Raw genomic sequence first — 18742 nt, 5'->3', positions numbered from 1 at the left:
ATTTCATAGAAATAGTAGGATATCTTTCTCTAAATCTCACTTTTTGAAGAACAGTGGAGTTTGTCATAAAACTTCTTTCTGGTTTTGAGTGTGTGTGTGTGTGTGTGTGTGTGTGTGTGTGAGAGAGAGAGAGAGAGAGAGAGAGAGAGAGAGAGAGAGAGAGAGAGAGAGAGAGAGAGAGGCACAGTACAGTTACTCGTCTTATTTGGCAGGACTTGAAACATCATTAGAATTTCTTAAGAAAGAGAGCTTGAACTATTATCATGGTGGAATATACTATTAACTACATGTAAGGAACTAGTTCTTATAGTCAGATTATATCAAAAGGAAATCCACAGATTTCAATTTCAGACATGGTACCTTTTGCAGTTTCCAAAATGGAAGTAGTAAATTTATCAACTTGGACTGCAAGACAAATTATACCTTAACTGATCTCCTTAAGCTGGAGAATGGGATAGAAAGGATGATGCTTGGGGAAGTCACATGCACAGTTAACTCTTTGAGAAAAATGTGATTTCACCATGTAAACCAGGCAGTATAGACAAGTGCAGCATAACAGTTATTTTCAAGGGCCAAGCACCATTAGAATGGAGGGTCACAGCCCATGTACAATAATGTCATATTTATTAGGAGTAAGTGAAAATGAAAGGAAAATCAGGAAGGCAGTAACTATGGTCAATGCCCACGAATAAATGAGAAAAAAAAGGCAAAGTACAGGAGAACAAATTTCAAGTGAGTTCTTAGAGATGAAAAATATGTACTTTTTTAGAAAAAAGTTAACAATTTCTTGCAAGGATTTCTAGATATCAGCCAACTTAGGAAAAGGGCAATGGACTAGGTGATCTCCCAAGATTCCTTTTAGTCTGAGTCCAGTAAACATATATTTGTTTATATGTATAAAACTATTTTCTCCCTTAAATCTCATTAAAGGAAGAAAAAGACTGACTAAATTAACATGTAAATTTAATTAGTTAAGATGTAAAACAGCTTTTACAAAGAAATATTAGCACTTCTGTGTTCACTGCAGCACTAGTCACAATAGCCAAGATATGGAAAAAACCTTAATGTTCACCAACAGATGAGTGGATAAAGAAACTCTGGTACGTACATACAATGGAATTCTATTCAGCCTTGAAAAAGAAGGAACTTCTGCAATATGAAACAACATAGATGAACCTTGAGGACATTATGCTAAGGGAAATAAGTCAGTCACAGAAAGACAAATACTGCATGATTCCACTTATATGAGATTTCTAAAATACTCAAATTCATAGAATCAAAAAGAGTGGAATGGTAGTTGCCAGAGGCTGGGGGTAGGGGGAAATGGGGAGTTACTAATCAATGGGCATAAAGTTTCAGTTAAGCAAAATGAGTAAGCTCGGGAGATCTGCTGTACTGTACACTTTTACAAGAGTTGTCAAGAGGGTAGATCTCATGTAACTGTTCTTAGCACAATAAGATAAAACTTAAAAGAATATACTATGTATTTAAAGTGAAATTCTATAAAGCTCACAAAAGAGCATATCTAATATATAATATATTAAGTGCTTGAGGATATACATGTTATTGTCTTCAGAGGGAAACACAGAGTAAAATGAAAAATCCCTTCTGGAACTTTGGTTCCCAGGGGAAAAAAAAAAATCAGTAAAAAGCAATGGTACATTGAGCCTTTAAATGGTCACCTGGGTATTAAATGTACAATGAAAGAAGAGATTAATATTGTTTAATATTTTTTAGTTTTGTTATTTTTCTCAATAATGAATGAAATGAAAAGGGGCTGTCTCGAGCAAAATAGCATTAGTAATTTCTCTTGAAATATGAACTTAATTACTATTCTTAGTTGAACATTAAAGCACACCCATTGTGAGGTTGGGCTTGACATATATATATACACTATTAATACTATCTATAAAATAGATAACTGAGAACCTATTGTATAGCACAGGGAACTCTATTCAGTGCTCTGTGGTGACCTAAATGGGAAGAAAATCCAAAAAGGGATATATGTATACGTATACCTGATTCACTTTGCTGTACACTAGAAACTAACACAACATTGTAAAGCAACTATACTCCAATAAAAATTAATTTAAAATAATAAAGCACACCCATTGTCTATATCCAAGTGCAAAGTTCTAAATCTGTAAATAAATTAATGTAAAATGGCTAATTTTTTAAATAGACAAAATAATTTAGTCACAGAATATACTAGAAATTATTTTTTAATATCTTTAGCATATTTTTTAAAAAAGCAACAATTCAATAAAGGATTCTTCCATTGTTCTTTATACAGATTCAAATGTTATATAATTTATCAGTTACATTTATAATCAATAACCTTCCACTCACTGAGTTTAGAAACCACAGTATTTACTGAGCTAAACTCTCTCACAAATAAGGCACAACTACATGATCACAAGTAGTAAACAACACAATGAATCCAAAAACTAAACAAAATATGCATGCAAAAGTATCTACAGAAGTTATGAATATATGATCCAGTTCAAGAAGTACAGAATGTCATATACATAACTGCATCATGTTACAGTAAATTCACTACTTCTACAGGGAGAGGACCTAGCTATTTCCAATTCTGCTTTATACAATTTTACATAAATTTAGTAAGTTTATGCACAGTATTCACATTTGCAACAATAACTGATCATTAAAATTCAGGCAAAGGGCAATTAAGACAATAATGTGTGGTACATTATATAATTACAGAATACCATTCATCAAGCTCTTGTCTAGGAATACTCAATTGATGGCACGTTTAAATTTTGTGGATCAAATCATCCATGGTTTCATAGCCAAAGTGCATTTAAAAAAAACTGCTGTAGTCAAATAGGTCATGAATATCAAAATATATGATCATAATTTGCTTTCCACTTAAAAGCTAAACATCTTTATGCAAATGCAAGGTTAAAAAAAAGTGGCTTTAAAGTTCCCAAAACTATAAAATAATCATAAAGCCTCTTCAAGAGAGATGGGGAACTAACAAATTTGGCAGTTACTATGTAACACTACTATGAAGAAACTATTAAACTAGCTAATTCCACATTAAGAGGTAGTTGAACAAAATTACACACTGCATTGAGGTTGTTGTGTTTGTTTCCCTCTTTTCTTCAAAATAAACAAATCCTATACCAGCAGCTTTGTCTTCTTTCTACTAAAAATTCTGTAGGTGTAGGTGTAGTTTATTGTACACTAACCCAGCAAGACTTGATTTTAACTCACGTTTCTGTGCTTGGGTTTAGAATTTACTAACAGGTGATGCCAATAGGCTTTGCATTAGAGCTGGGAGCTGGGACTCCATACGTGCCAGCTCTAAATCAGACAAATAGTACCAGCAGACATCTAAAATGTCGAACCAGTAAGCACTCAGAAGATGACTTTTTAATTAAAAGAAACAGAAAACCCTTTAATTTTTGTTTCCAAAACACCTTATTGGTGAGATTAATAGCAAAATATTGTTTCATTTCTAAATATAATAGCCTAATTATTTGGGGCCTAGGAAGTGAGATTAGCTAGATGAAGAGTAGAAAATCACTCAAATACATATGGTTATATTTGTTGTCCCCACAATTTTTTATGAATATGTGGGTGGGGGGACAAGACAGGGATAGGCCTTCAGTGCACCCAACTGGGAGATGAGTGAACAAATAGTCTAAGCCAGAAGAATTCCCGTGAAGTTTCATATCATAAAAAAATAATAGTGCTGTGAATGTTTTTCCAACATGCTTATTAATTTACTTATAAGTATAGAATTAAGACTACTTGAAAGAATTTATATGAAAATGCATAAATAATTTTAGCTCAATTTTTATTATCCAACTTATTTTTAATAAAGATCCACTGTATTTCTTCATTCTATACGCTCAAGGATATATGTTTATTTGAGTCCAGGGACTCAATCAGGGTCCTTAGTAGCTACTGACAACAGAGTTTACTTAAATGGGTTTTTTAAATAATTAAATGAATATATGGCAATCTCTTTGTTTGTATACATTATAGGAAGAGCATAAACATAATTTCAGCATGATATTTGAAAGCAAGTGTACATTATAAACTATGTATTATAAATGAAATATTAGCTCCCATCCTTCCCTATTACCAAATGATTGCACTGAATGAATATATAGCTTTACTTTCTTCAGAGTAATAAACCAATATTAATGAGTTCTCTCTTCAGATGTTCTCCAATTTTCCAAATTAATAAGACTGATAAAGTTCAATTCCATTGTTCAGCATCCAAATAAGCTAATTTTTAATTACCCTCAATTTGCCAGTCTGTTTCAGTTCTAGTTATAATTTGGGGATTCCTAAATACATCTGTTTTTGGCGATACTCTATTATCCAACTGTTATTTCAAGGTAATTTCATAGCATTATTTTTGCAGAGTAAACAGATACACAGTTGATATGGAACCCCAAATTCAGAACCTTTTAAAATTTAAGTCAAATTTAAAACTTAAAAAATTTCTTCCCTATTAGGTAAGAAGAGAATATAAAGCAGAAAATATAAAGCAGAATATTTAATGTCTCCTTACCATTTTGTATTTGTTTTCACAGATAAGACTATAGCAATATCAGTTACTAGCTTTAAGATGCAAAATCTATAAAACAATTACAGTGAAGCTGAGCTATGCTTGAGAAGGTTAAACCAAATTACCTTGAAAAAAGCAGATCCATTAAAAAAGCAAATGCAGATTCTTGAAGATGCTGGAGAGACAAAATGAGGATATAAAATGAAGGCTAATCTCAGAAGACTTCCCACTTAAACAGAGAATACAAGCATTATACAACTTCTATTATTCACCTTCCAACTGGGGATGAGGGTGGGAAGTTTTGTAGGAGTCTTAAGACTACGTGGGAGTTTAAAAATGAGATAGAAAAAGACAAAAAGAAAAATTAACCCTAATCTTTAAAATACAACCCGAGGATAACCATAAAATAATTTTCCAGAGGTTTTCATAAAATCCACCCAAGAGAATTTAATCAGTATTGTTAAAATAAAAACCATGTTTGAATTCATAGTTAATATTTAAATATAATCTGTATTTGGAACACTTGAGTAGTAAATTTGTAACATAACAATGCAACTGAGCTATGGACCTGTGTATAAGGAAAAAAAGCTTTATAGTTCTATGCATTTCACAATGAGAATATTTAATATAATGTGTTATTGTGCAACATAGCTGATATGGTAACATCACCCATGTACATTTCTTGATACTAAATGTGGGAGAAAGAAGTAAGCTATGGAAGTGCATTCATGTCATTTCTGAACAATGAAATTATATTTAAAAAAATACATTGCTATTTTCCGTCCAAAATTCATTTCCATCCAAAATTTATTTACATTTCATTGGCTACTTCTAAACTTGGCATGAAAGCTATTCCAGGGTAAATGGAAAAAAGTAATGAAAGATGGGCTCGAGTCTCACAAAAATAGAAGAGTTTTACTTGATAACATTCCAAAATATATGAATTCTAATTTGGTTTAGTATTGCAACCACTGTCCAAACCGAATAGTAGTAGTCCAAGATATCTATTAAGTGTATTATTAAAAATCTAATGTTAGTGTAATATTACTCTGAAGTTGTGATAACCCATTATCCTTGCAAGTCATTGAAACATGCATCACAGACACGAACAGGCTTCTTGGAAGAAGGAGTTAAGGCATTTTTGGCTGAACACTCAGCACAGAAGATATTTCCACATTGTCTGCAGTGATGCTGTAAATGACAAAAATTAAACATTTTTAAGCATAAAAACTACCAAAAGTATTATGAGACTACAAGAATACAGCAAACTTCACTGTGAAGGTATACTAACTTTCAAGTGATTAGCATTTAATAATATAAAATCTCAGTATGTCGATTTAATCCCTTAGTTAATTTGAATGCTTCCTATTTAATCAGATACTGTACTAAACATTTAATATGGAATTTATCTTGGAATTCTCAGAAGAACCTTAGGAGGCATTTTAATGCCTTAATAAAGTGCTTAATAAAGCACTTCTATCAGGTGAAAGTTATTCCTATTTACAAAATGTTTCAGGCATAATTTCTTCAATAGGAATATAAACTTGAAACATCACATAATGGCATTATTTTAAATGATTTTTTTTTTTTTGCGGTACGTGGGCCTCTCACTGTTGTGGCCTCTCCCGTTGCGGAGCACAGGCTCCGGACGCTTAGGCTCAGCGGCCATGGCTCATGGGCCCAGCCACTCCGCGGTATGTGGGATCTTCCCAGACCGGGGCACGAACCCGTGTCCCCTGCATTGGCAGGCGGACTCTCAACCACTGCGCCACCAGGGAAGCCCTAAAATGATTTTTTTATCTCTGCTTTTTTTCCTTTAAGAGAACCCTATGATGACTAAAACATGAGTTTAATACTGATGCACTGGTTCAGAAAATGATTATCCAAGAGAGTAACTCAGTAGGAAGGTAATAACTGAATTTAAAACTAAAATAGAAACACACTAACCAGAAACAAGATTTCATGAAACTTAATTCTATGTAGTTGTAAATTAAAGTTAATAAATGGCAAAACTTTTAAAATCTGTCAAATGCAGGACAATTTCGATGGTTAAAACATTGTCACTGAGAAATAAAATCAAAAACCACAGCAATATAACAAAACCATTTACCCGTCTCACGGTTACTGAAAAGCCTTTCCCACAGGCCATACAGTTTTGTACTTCATTGTCTTCAGCCCACTTTCTATTCAACGCTTGTGTATGTTTGATCTATTCAAAAAAAAATACATTATAATGTTCAGTGCTGTAAAGAATGATATTTCTAAGTTGGTGGCCAAGTTTTAAAATGGATAAAATTTTAAAAATCAGAAATACTTTCGTCAACTTCCATTATCAAAAGTTGTTACATAATTAAGTCTGAATGACAATAAATAAATAAATAAATAAATAATCAATCAATCAATCAATCAAAGCAAAGCAAGTTTTATACCTCAAAGGCATTGGTAATTTCTAACCTTTGGTGATTTCCCATTCATTCTAACCCTAAGGATCAATCCTTCCTTGGAACTCTGAGCATATAATCAGATCACTTCTTTATCACATAGCAACTCATTCATTCCTTTGTGCTCTTCCCAATAATGACAGTTCATGAAGGATGTGGCTCTCTAATCATTGGGGTCTCAGATAAGTTCTTTAAATCTTATATTTAATTACCTGTAACACCTGCAATACTGCTACACAGGCAGTAGCCATTCAAAAGTATTATTAAATATGAGATTTTTTTTAAATGCTGAAAATATGCTTTTCACTAAGAGGTAAATTCTAGACTAAAAAACTGCCTCATACACCAGGTGACTCACTTGAAGGGACTGATTCTCTCTGCCCAGTTCCTGCACTGCTGCAGTTGTATTATCCAGCTTTCTTTGCAATTCTAGTACTTTGGTTTGAAGCTTTTCTATTTCACCTTCTCCTTTAAGACACCTGAAATAGATTGCAAAAACAATTCATTTTTAAAAAATCATTAAAGACCCTCTCTGAACACAGATAATGAACTACTTTAGTAACTTTAAACATAATACATTAATTTCAACTCTGTTGTAAGGGTTAATTTTTAAATGGCTACTTAAATACCTGCAGGAGCACTTTTCTCAAGACTTCTATTTTTTTAAATGTGGAGTACAACAACCTTTTTATCACTTAGCATGAAAATAAACTAATTTTAATAGACATCAACCACCTTTCTAGTAGTGCCCTCCTTTCATCTTGATTATTTTGAACCGTTGCTTCCAATACTGCAATTTCACCCCGTAAGTCGTCCGTCTGTTTCTCAAGCTCACTGACTCTCCGTTGACTGGACTGCCACTCCTTCTTTATGGTGCCCAAGTTTTCATTTAATGCTGTAATCTGCATGGTAAGTTTAGTCTCATTTTCTTCATGCTGCTTCATTCCTACTTCTTTTTCTTTTATTTCGGAAAGCTGAGAAAAGGAAAAACAGTGGGTAAAAAACCTATTACAAAAGTAGTGCAAAATTTAAGTTAGTTGCTGAACTTTAAATATTGGCAACATAAATAATAACTTCTTCAGGGAAGAAGGCACTGATAAAACTGATTCCACAAACATCTGTGTAGTTTGAACTGACAATGGTCATAACATTGAAATGGTGGTCAGCAAGCCTCTTATAAGATCAAACTAAAGTAAAGCAATTTGAGATTTTCCTTTTTTCCACTAGAACAGGGGAAGAACACATAGTTAGGGATAGCAAGGTGCCCTGGAGATAGAGCTGGCATTTTCTTATGTCTCAAATTCCAAATGCATCCTTTTGTCTCTATCAACCTGCCAAAAAAACAGTACTTCAAATCACTGTGTGAACTTGAAATTGCAGTTCTTCAATGAAAACATTCAGCAGTCAATTTATCTGGGGATATCTGGACTTAATTCAACAGAGGAAAGCCAGATGCTTCCCATTTGGCATGCACAAGTTAGGGAAGGAAAAGTAGACTTTGGTCATTGTAATTCCAAACTGAAGTTTCCGTTCCCCCTTATCAACATTCAGTTTGACCAAACAAATGAGTTTAACATGATTAGCATTCATGCCATTTACCTCAATCTACATAGTTATAGGTCTGTTTGTTTTTCTGGCACTAAAAGTGCCCCCCCATCATGTTTTATTGAATTTTCACTTATATAAACCAAAATATAATCACAGAATAAAATATTTCCAATCACATGTCAGCTATTTAGACAAATCAGATCTCTTAAATCAAAAATTAAATGTTAGGTGAGCATTTGAATCATAATTTTTAAGTAGAAAAACCCTCTCTTACTGGATTAATTTACAAAATCAATTAAAAAACACACCTCCCACCACTAACTTACCAGTTTAGCTTCCTTCTCCATAAATTCTTTCTTCAGCTCATCTTCTTCCTTTTTCATCTGCTCTTTTAGCATTTGCTGGGCTTTCTTCTCCTGTTCAAGGGTTGCCTTTAGGGAATCTACTTTCCCTTGAAGCTCTAATTTCTGCTGAATCAAAAGCTGTTTGGCATCCTTGAGATTTGTTACCTCCTATGAGAAAGTGAGGCCAAAATAAACCATCCTTTATAGTAAAAAAAAAAAATGTAGCTGAAATTTATGCAACTTATTACAATATAAACAAAGAGTTTTAGCCTCTTACAAGAGTCTTAAAGTTCAGTATTTCAAACAGTTGATTAAAAAGGTGAAATATTATGTACTTCCTGCTCAACAATCATTTAAATTCAAGTGATGCTTTGCATGCATATGTTTTGATTAAATTATGTGAAAATTTTCTACCCCTTATTTTCCCTTTCTTCATTTAGGAAGCATTTATTGGTTCAACATTTAGGCATCACACACTGTGTCACGTTCTAGGGATGTATATATAAAGACGAATTATATACATTCCCTGCTTTAAGGAAGTCACAGTCTGGAAGAACATAATGACATAAAGAGGTAAGTAATTATAAAGCAAAATGGCAAGTATACTGATAGACATAAGAGGTATTATTAGAGCACTCAAGGGAAAATCCAACCTTTCTCTAAGAAAATGACATTTTACAAACACTTTACAAAGCAAATTATAAGCAGTTAATTTTTTCAGGTGGCATACCAGTCATGCTAATGATAGGAAAAATGTTCTAAACAACAGATTATTAAAGGATTTTAGGAAGAAAAACGATTAAAAAACAATCCCTTAAAACCTTAATTCTAAACTCTTACATATTTTGAAGTTTACTATCTGTAAGCATAACGGATAGCTCTGTCGATTATCACCTCAATAAAATCTAAACTTTTAGGGTTACTTTGCTTTATTCAGTAATTTGAAAACAAAGGTAACATAATTTCAATATGTGTATAGATATTATGCAACACGAGCACTGTGAGAGCGAGAGTATTTGTCAAAAAACAGCGAAACAATGTGCCTGGCACATAGTATGTCCTAAAATAAATAAATAAAATAAATATATATACACAAATCTTTTTAATAACACTAATACAATACAAAAGGAAAAACAATGATTATCTTCACATACCTTTATGCTTTCTTGCTTGTGAGACTTGAGTTCTTCACTCAATTTAGCAATTTCTTTTTCTTGTCTACACTTAATTTCCTCTATCTCTGCCAATTTACATTTTTCATTTACTAGTTCTTTTTCTTTCAGTGACTATAGAAAAAATGATTTATTAAAAAAGTTTTAAAGTAAATACTTAAAAGTAATATAACAAAAATGACTGCTACTATTTATGACTGTCTCTGCCCCTTCCACCTTAGTTAACTTGAGCAAATTATTTACCTTCTCTTGCCTCTGTGTCCTTATTTATACAATATGAACAAAAAGATCATTATAAGGATTAAATAGTTACAGTAACTATTAAAATTAATAGTGCCTGGCTAAAGTTTAGCTAAAACTACCATCTTATGCTTATTATCATCATCACTATCTTTATATAGGGCGCCTAGGGAGGAGGAGTATACATTATCTAATCTCTATGCCAGGTAGCTCTTTTTAATCATTTTATAGGTAAAGGAACAAAGACTTAGAGCAGTTAAATAAGCTATTAAAAGTAGAACCATAAAACTAAAACAAGATCTGCCTGATCTAAAACCCTTGTAATTAAAGGCCTCTAAACTATAGTTCTGTCAGAATTTTCTAACCTTGAGGCACAAATCATAAATTTCATGCCAGCCTCACCAGCGCCATCACTACAAAAACATCCACCAATTTTTAAAAATAATTCAGAGGTAATTCCCTGGCGGTCCAGTGGTTAGAACTCCGTGCTCTCACTGGCAAGGGCCTGGGTTTGATCCTTGGTCAGAGCACTAAGATCCCACAAGCCACACAGTGCAGCAAAAAATTAAAAAACACATAATTCAGGAACTGCACAAATAAAATATACCAAGAACTTCAGGAACTGTACACTTCAGAATAATATCAGCTGATGGAAATATAAAATTTCAATTATGAAACCAAAAACTGTGTCCTAGAATTTGAATTTCTCATTCATATAAAATTTTAACTGATCTTTAAACGTACTGGTCATAATACAATGCTTTCAACTTTATAACTTAGCATCATTTATATAAAATACACCCCTACTTACCTTTAGAAAAAGCTGGTTCTTAATTTTAAATACTAAGATTCTAGATTTAGTCAGAAAATAGAATACCTTTTCTTTCTGTATATCCTGTAGTGCTTTACTCTGCTCCTTCAATTGCTGTTCTTTCTTTGCTAAATCTTGCTCCAAAGTAGCCTTGGTGGTCTTCAGTTCTTGAATCAATTTATTTTGGTTTCCAATTTGACTTCTATTTGAAATCAAGTCCTCCTGTGCTAGAGAAAGCTTCTCTTCTACAGACTTATAAAAACAATTTCCCCAAATTATTATGTCATTTTTTGGCAAATTTCAACAGAAACATAATAGTTAACAGTTATACATAAGTTATGCATAGCATAGTGGAAAGTAATATACTTTAAAAAGATAGTAAATGGGCAGAAGACCTAAACAGACATTTCTCCAAAGATATACAGATTGCCAATAAACACATGAAAGGATGCTCAACACCACTAATCATTGGAGAAATGCAAATCAGAACTACAATGAGGTATCACCTCACACCAGTCAGAATGGCCATCATCATAAAATCTACAAACAATAAATGCTGGAGAGGGTGTGGAGAAAAGGGAACCCCCTTGCACTGTTGGTGGGAATGTAAATTGATACAGCCACTATGGAGAACAGTATGGAGGTCCTTAAAAAAACAGAACTACCATATGACCCAGCAATCCCACTACTGGGCATATACCCTGAGAAAACCATAATTCAAAAAGAGACATGTACCACAATGTTCATTGCAAGACTGTTTAGAATAGCCAGGACATGGAAGCAACCTAAGTGTCCATCGACAGATGAATGGATAAAGAAGATGTGGCACATATATACAATGGAGTATTACTCAGCCATAAAAAGAAACAAAATTATTAGTGAGGTGGATGGACCTAGAGTCTGTCATACAAAGTGAAGTCAAAAAGAGAAAAACAAATACCGTATGCTAACACATATATATGGCATCTAAAAAAAATAGTTCTGATGAACCTAGGGGCAGGACAGGAATAAAGACGCAGACATAGAGAATGGACTTGAGGATATGGGGAGGGGGAAGGGTAAGCTGGGACAAAGTGAGAGAGTGGCATGGACATATATACACTACCAAATGTAAAATTGATAGTTAGTGGGAAGCAGCCACATAGCACAGGGAGATCAGATCAGTGCTTTGTGACCACCTAGTGGGGGGGATAGGGAGGGTGGGAGGGAGACGCAAGAGGGAGGAGATATGGGGATATATGTATAGCTGATTCACTTTGTTATACAGCAGAAACTAACACAACATTGTAAAGCAATTATAACTCCAATAAAGATGTTAAAAAAGTTAAATTAAAAAAGATAGTATGTTATGCCCTTCAGTAAGATGATGTAAAAGAGAAAGAATGCTAGATAACTAACTCTCTTGCCTATGCAAAATACTTGTAGTATTTTGCATAGGCAAGTATAAAATAATAAAACGGAAGCAATTCCAAAGCTTTAGAAATAATCTGTATTTACTAGCTAAGTGATACGAAGAATATCAAATAAGTAGGAACCATATCAAACACACTCAGAGAACATATACATAATGAGAAGATATGGGGAGACATGGGAAGAAAGCAATTTAAAAAGATAGTTAAACGTGACATATATGCATACATGTTTTGTAGGATCTATGATGGCCCCTGACACGCTAAAAGGTTTATTTAATAAATAGAAAGGGATTTTTGTCTTGGGGGAAAAAATGTATTTCTAATCTGCCAACCTGATTAAGTGAACTAAAAGAGTAAAGTCAGCCAGACATCTGAGGCTCTACTTCTAACAAGGCCATCACCCCCATCCTCTTAACTTCTCATCTGTATGGTAGAAGTAGCTCTGTCAGTTAACACAGTCCATAGTTACTAACTGTTCGAAGGCCCAAATATTTCAAGAAGCTGAAGCTGGGGGAAACAGCAACTTTTTGACTCATTAGGTTTTGATTTGGAGGTGGATATGGTAACAGGTGGGGAATGGAAAATGGCAGGAACCTTGCCACTCTCAGCTGCTAAGGGAAATAACTCTAAGATGCTCTTCCACCATCTAGAAGTTGTTTATCTTTCTTATTCTGGAGATACAGTTTCTTTGGAAAAAAAGGCAGAAGATACAATTCAGGAGGAATCACTGCTATCTAGGCTTGGCTACAGTAAGCATTTGATAAAGAATCGATGAAAAATAAATGAATAAATGAAAACCTTATTTAAAGGGCTTTACTTAAGCTTCCTGAAAGAGATTATTCCTTACAAATAACCCGGTTCAGAAGTCTTTTCTGATATAAATCAAATTTCCATTTTCAATAGTTTCCAGAACACTAAAAACTGTAAGACTTCCTTTTTGGAAAAGACTTAAAGTCATCTAGTCCTTTACTAATCAAGCAGCTAAGCTTTAATTGAGTATACTACTAAGGTAGACAGGAGGGTAAAAGATGGTCCTGGACTTAAAGAAGCTGGCCATATAGCCTGGAAAACAGAACCAGGGTATAAAATGGAAGTTGTACAGGGTATTAGAGCATTTGCTATGTGCCAAATACACAGAAAAACGAGTGTGAGTGTATTCTCTGTGGAATGTTTAAAGAAGGCTTTGTGGGCATGTCGGAACTGACCTAAGTATCACAAAAGGTGAGAGTGATTTCATAGAAAAAGAATAAAATTTGACAAAGCCTAGCCCATGCTGTCTATAGCAATTGTAATTCGGTAACAGAGGTCCTGATCTAATGCTAAAGAATACCAACACTTGCTAGAGCCTAAAAGCAAGAACACCCCCAATCTCTGACCACAGAATTCCAAAATGCCCATGGTTTAAATAACAGCCTATAAAATTCTGAACTCACAAAATCCTAGTGACTAAATCTTTAAAGTCAAGTTCAAAATCTGCACTATTTTCTGAGCCAAGATATGTTGTTCTACCTTGCCTCTGAATATTCATCTATGTCATTCAGCAGTATACTGCCGTTTCAAATTTTCCTTTTATCTTTCTTGCTTCAGACTATATTATTTTCATCTGCTCAGCATCTTTTCCCTTGGAGAACTCCCTCTTCCATTAGATGGTTTACTGGGGCTATCTTTAACCCACCCACTGCTACTGGAATAAGCAAATCTCTGAGTATATCAAGTACCAACCCTGATCCTGAATACCCCAATCACATTATAGTAATGTAGCAAAGAAAAAGATTTTCTATACTGTTCTGTGGTAGCTATTGGTGGGTTTTTTTGGGGGGGGGGGTCTGTTCAACAATTTTTCTCTTTTCTCTTTCAAAATAAAACTTTAAAATTTTTAGTTATTATTTTTTCTTGATGTTTGATGAAATGACATAAAGAACAGTACTAGGCTAAGAAGATTTACATTTAATTCTAAACTTTTTATCCTAGAATTTTCACTTCACTGAGGGTGCAAAATTTACAGTTAAACGCCACTTCTACCTTTCCTGGAAAACAAAGAATAGCACACAGCATAGCCAGTTTGAAATATACAGTCAACAAATTTTAGTATTTCATAAATAATCCAGCAGATGGGGCTAAAGGCATAGATCAAGCCAGCCGGTCTTGCATTCTACTGGTGTCTTGGTATACACTATCAGCCCACAGATGGCAGCCTTGACTTACGTGTCATGTTACAAGGTTCTGAACGTCTCCCTTTCTCTCTTATACATAAGGTCATATAATAGTCACTGAAGCAAAAGAATGGCTGATCCATTATTCTGGCCTATTATAAATATTATTTGAACTTTCCTAGGAATTTCTTTTTTAAAAAATTAAGTAGTTCAGATACCTGTCATTTTGGAAGGATTAACGTCCAAATATCCTATTTCATAAAAAAATAAAACAGGATATTTTGTCAATATCCTATTTTATAAAAATTTGTCAATATCCTATTTTATTAAAAAATTTCAATATCCTATTTTATATTTGTCAATATCCTATTTTATAAAAAAAATTCTAGTGAAATGATGGTAAAACAATAAAGGGCTACTGGTCTTCCCCAGTGGCATAGTGGTTAAGAATCTGCCTGCCAATGCAGAGGACATGGGTTTGAGCCCTGGTCCGGGAAGATCCCACATGCTGCAGAGCAACTAAGCCCGTGCACCACAACTACTGAGCCTGCACTCTAGAGACTTAGAGCCACAACTGCTGAGCCTGTGTGCCAACTACTGAAGCCCAAGCGCCTAGAGCCCACGCTCCGCAACAAGAGAAGCTGCCGCAATGAGAAGCCCGCGCATCGCAAGGAAGAGTACCCCCGCTCACCACAACTAGAGAAAAGCTCACCCACAGCAACGATGACCCAACACAGCCAAATTAATTAATTAATTTTTTTTAAAAAGGGCTATGAATCAGAAGAGCTGAGATCCAATCATCGTTCTGTTATTGTGCAAACACTAGGCCTGTCACTAATCAAGCAGGGCCTCAGTTTCATCTGCAAAAGGAAGCTTTGAAGAGAGAGTCTATCCATGGCCTCTCAACAGTTGTTAAACTCCACAACAGCCTTATCCCTCTGTCTTTCTCTTCTTGCCCATGTTTACATTTGAATTTTTCTTTTGTGTATAAAATTAGAACATGATGTAGCTTTCGGGCATAATAAAAATAATTGTTGGCTTAATGAAAAAAATACTGATTTAAAAGATCTAAGTCTTATTACTGTGTTATGCTCTTGGGTAAATAATACATCCATATGAAGAAAAAACGTGATTTCTACAGAACTTCTACTCAGTCATTAGGTTTCATCTTCTCTATCACCTCAGTGTCCTTGGAATTCATGTACATTCTGCATCCTTACTACTACCAGCCCGAGCTGTCACCATCCGCACTTGGACTACCACAAAGTCTCCTCTCTCATCCCAATGTTCAGCCACGTTCCCCTACAATCCATTCCTTCTCCTGCAGCCAGTTATTGGCCTAAAATACAAATCCGAGCACATCCTTTCAGTGGTTCCCTCCTGCCTTTAGGATAAAGTCCAAACTCTTCCACAAACCCTCCCTGACTTGCAACAGTATTGTAAAGGAAAGCTAATAATAATTTAAAGCTACTTAGAGAATATAGGAAGTAAGACACTTTCTAAATGTCAGGTGGTATTTTTTTTAAAGAACTCTTGCTAATTGTGAACTATATATATATATAAAATATCTACTGTTGGCCCTATGAAAATTCTTTTACCCAGTCTCCTGTTTGTCAGATCATTAGTCACCACTGATTCCTTCACTTCCTTGCACCCTGTACGTTTTGAAACGCCCTTTTGTTTCATATTCTCTCTCCCATTAATCTCTTCTGTTCCATCCTCTTTAACTCCAGTTCTAATCAGCTCACAGCTAGATTACTGGAGTTTATGGAGGAAGGAAGGGAGATAGCCTCTTAACTAATCTCCCCAGCACTAGTTTACGCCAGATCCAAACCAAGCTGCTATCTATAAACCAGTTCCAGGTTGTTGCCTAAATTATACCTTCTTCATTTTATTCCTCTGCTTAGACTCTTCATCCCCCCCGCAACCCAATATAAAGTCCAGTCAGTCGTCCTTGCTAGGCATCTAAGATACCTCACAGTTTGATCCCAACCTTTTTAACTTTAACTTCCAAACACAAACCAGCACTCTAGCAAGACAATTATGGTGACTGCCTCCTGGCTTTGCTGGTTCCCACTGCTGCACCTTTTCTCAAATGTGCCCTGAGTGAACTGATCTTTCTCAGGACTCTCTGTGTATTCAAATTCTTATATCCTTCAGGACCTGGTCAAGTCCTACCTCCTTCATAAAGCCTTCCCTATAGCAGCCTATGAATAAAGTGACATAGCATATTTATGTATATTATATATAAAAATATTCTGTGATTTTCAACAGAACTTTTCAATAAGGCATTTTAAATTAAGAAACAAAAATCCAAACATAGGAAAGAATCAAAAAGCATACTATTTCACTATGACAAAAAAGAGAAATGGCCGGGGCTTCCCTGGTGGCACAGTGGTTGAGAGTCTGCCTGCCAACGCAGGGGACAAGGGTTCGTGCCCCGGTCCGGGAAGATCCCATGTGCCGCAGAGCGGCTGGGCCCGGGAGCCATGGCCGCTGAGCCTGCGTGTCCGGAGCCTGTGCTCCGCAACGGGAGAGGCCACAACAGTGAGAGGCCCGCGTACCGCAAAAAAAAAAAAAAAAAGAGAAATGTCTAACTCTTCTGCGAGAGAATACAAATGTTCCATTTCACTTAGAGAATTGATACCTTAATGCTACATAAAAATTGTTTACCCTTTTTCCATAGCCTTCATTTTAGTAAAAATGATACTTTAATCAAACAGTATTGCCAAGGACAGAATATCCATGTATGTTTAGATAATTAAGGTTAAGTTTACTTTGAGCTATAATCTAATTTTAATCATTATGCATTCCAGTAGTCTTGGGAAGTTGACTAATATATAAAACTGAAGTTAATATTGTTTGACAAGCAACAGTAAAACTGCTTGCATTTTCACAAGTGGTTTACATTTAAAACTCCTCAGATTATTTTTAGGGCTTCCCTGGTGGCGCAGAGGTTGAGAGTCCGCCTGCCGACGCAGGGGACGCGGGTTTGTGCCCCGGTCCGGGAGGATCCCACATGCCGCGGAGCGACTGGGCCCGTGAGCCATGGCCGCTGAGCCTGCGCGTCCGGTGCCTGTGCTCCGCAATGGGAGACGCCACAGCAGTGGGAGGCCCGCATACCGCAAAAAAATAAAAAACTCCTTAGATTTTTTTAACAGCAGTCCGTTTTAAAAGTTATTTTTTTTACATAAAGGCAGCAAAGTCCTTAGATAAGCCAATGTAGCAATTAACAATTTCCAAATTATTTCTATTAAAGATGTTATTTTTAAATGCCTGTATTTACATATATATTTTGTTATATAAAACAATTTAAAAAGCATGTTTCTCCAAATATAATAATTCAACAGAAAAGAAGCATGATATTCCACAAATACTAACATTCCTGTGCCCATTTGTGTTCAAATCAATCATTTAATGAATGTCTATAAACAACTTATTGGTTTTTATCATATAATATAGTTCACTATACCTTAAGATCTTGCCTTGTGGCAAGAAGTTCAGATTCCTTCCCATAGAAATCAGACTGAAGCTGTTTTAGACTTTCCTGACTTTTTTCATAGGTATTTTGTAACACTGATATTTTCTGTTTCTCTGCTGCAAGTTCCTGTGCTGCTTGTGTTGACTGCTGCTGTAGTTTATTCTCAAGTTCTGTCTGAAACATACAATAGTTTTTTAAAACAGTATGCATACCAAAAACCAGTTACAAATATAGAATGAAATCCACACAACTAAGATTCCTAAGAACAGACTGAATTGTAGTTATGCCCTAAAATTCTACTTTAATAAAGTGTAACTTACCTTATAGTTACAAAATTAAAGAATTACAAAATTCAACAAGTCCTAATTTAAAAGACAAAAAATGAAACAGCAATTAAATAAAGAAAAAAGAATTTCACTGAGAATCCCAAGTACCAAGGTCTCAGGAGACTGAAAGTAACAACTACATTCTGATGGAAGATACAGTGCTGCATGCTTTAAAAAATGATATAATTTAAGGTTGAACTATGGGAAATTTCTACACGAAGTAATTAAAAAGCCATTACTAAGTTGAAGTATACTGTTTCTACTCCTT

General features: G+C 34.8%; 2 protein-coding genes across 2 annotated transcripts in view; one reads left to right on the top strand and one right to left on the bottom strand.

Moving 5' to 3' along the window:
- Positions 1 to 18742, top strand: part of PLEKHG7 (pleckstrin homology and RhoGEF domain containing G7) — a 115359-nt gene that overhangs the window by 82909 nt on the left and 13708 nt on the right.
- EEA1 (early endosome antigen 1) overlaps positions 2205 to 18742 on the bottom strand; it is a 79916-nt gene continuing 63378 nt past the window's right edge. The window contains exons 19-26 of the mRNA XM_060165193.1: positions 18140 to 18322; positions 11169 to 11354; positions 10034 to 10165; positions 8862 to 9047; positions 7723 to 7961; positions 7346 to 7466; positions 6657 to 6755; positions 2205 to 5737 (exon numbers count right to left, since the gene is read on the bottom strand). Of these exons, the coding sequence (XP_060021176.1) occupies positions 5615 to 5737; positions 6657 to 6755; positions 7346 to 7466; positions 7723 to 7961; positions 8862 to 9047; positions 10034 to 10165; positions 11169 to 11354; positions 18140 to 18322 (1269 nt within the window). The 3' untranslated portion in view covers positions 2205 to 5614. The remainder of the gene's footprint in view (positions 5738 to 6656; positions 6756 to 7345; positions 7467 to 7722; positions 7962 to 8861; positions 9048 to 10033; positions 10166 to 11168; positions 11355 to 18139; positions 18323 to 18742) is intronic.

The sequence above is a fragment of the Lagenorhynchus albirostris genome, chromosome 11 (genome assembly GCF_949774975.1).
Source record: "Lagenorhynchus albirostris chromosome 11, mLagAlb1.1, whole genome shotgun sequence".
NCBI classification, from domain to species: Eukaryota; Metazoa; Chordata; class Mammalia; order Artiodactyla; family Delphinidae; genus Lagenorhynchus; species Lagenorhynchus albirostris.
The sequence above is the reverse complement of the archived record's forward strand: the minus strand, read 5'-3'. Positions and strand labels throughout refer to the sequence as shown.